Source organism: Penaeus monodon, chromosome 30 (assembly GCF_015228065.2).
Source record: "Penaeus monodon isolate SGIC_2016 chromosome 30, NSTDA_Pmon_1, whole genome shotgun sequence".
Classification (NCBI taxonomy): domain Eukaryota; kingdom Metazoa; phylum Arthropoda; class Malacostraca; order Decapoda; family Penaeidae; genus Penaeus; species Penaeus monodon.
Window position 1 is genome coordinate 14,291,895 of NC_051415.1, and position 548 is coordinate 14,292,442.

Sequence of the window (548 nt, forward strand, 5' to 3'; positions counted from 1 at the left end):
CATTATTTATACAACATCAACAAATAACGTAGGTTCACTGTTTTTCATAACCATTACCCCTAATGAACTGTCCCATATGTCAAAGGTGCTTTGGCTATTGTCATTTCTGGGACAGGAACCCTACATAACAGGACAAAACTTTGTGGAACATGTTACAAATAGACCATCTGAAACTTTAAATTTAGCTATTTTTGAAACAACATGGAACTATATTAACTATATACTGAGTACCTAAATATTTCACATTGTACATGTTGAATCAAAGTGCACAAAAGAACCTTCCTCTTACTAAGATTGTTGCACACGGCGATACACAATATAAGATATCGCTACAAAACCCAAAGCAACTGTGAGAGATGCCAAGAAAGTTTTACTCTGCTTTAAAACTCCTCTTAGCATAGTCATGTGTACTGCATTAATTGAGAAGTATGTAGCCTTCTGTAATAGAGAAAAATCTGTGGATTAGCAGAATAGCTAAAACATTTAGCTATAAATGTCAGTAAAATGCAACATAATCTATATATTTAGTTCACATATACTCTGGTTTC

The 548-nt window shown here is 33.4% G+C and overlaps 1 protein-coding gene across 1 annotated transcript in view; it reads right to left on the reverse strand.

Moving 5' to 3' along the window:
- Positions 1 to 548, reverse strand: part of LOC119592359 (ganglioside-induced differentiation-associated protein 1-like) — a 7,830-nt gene continuing 7,282 nt past the window's right edge. Inside the window, exon 5 of the mRNA XM_037941187.1 lies at positions 1 to 438. Within this exon, the coding sequence (XP_037797115.1) occupies positions 289 to 438 (150 nt within the window). The 3' untranslated portion in view covers positions 1 to 288. The remainder of the gene's footprint in view (positions 439 to 548) is intronic.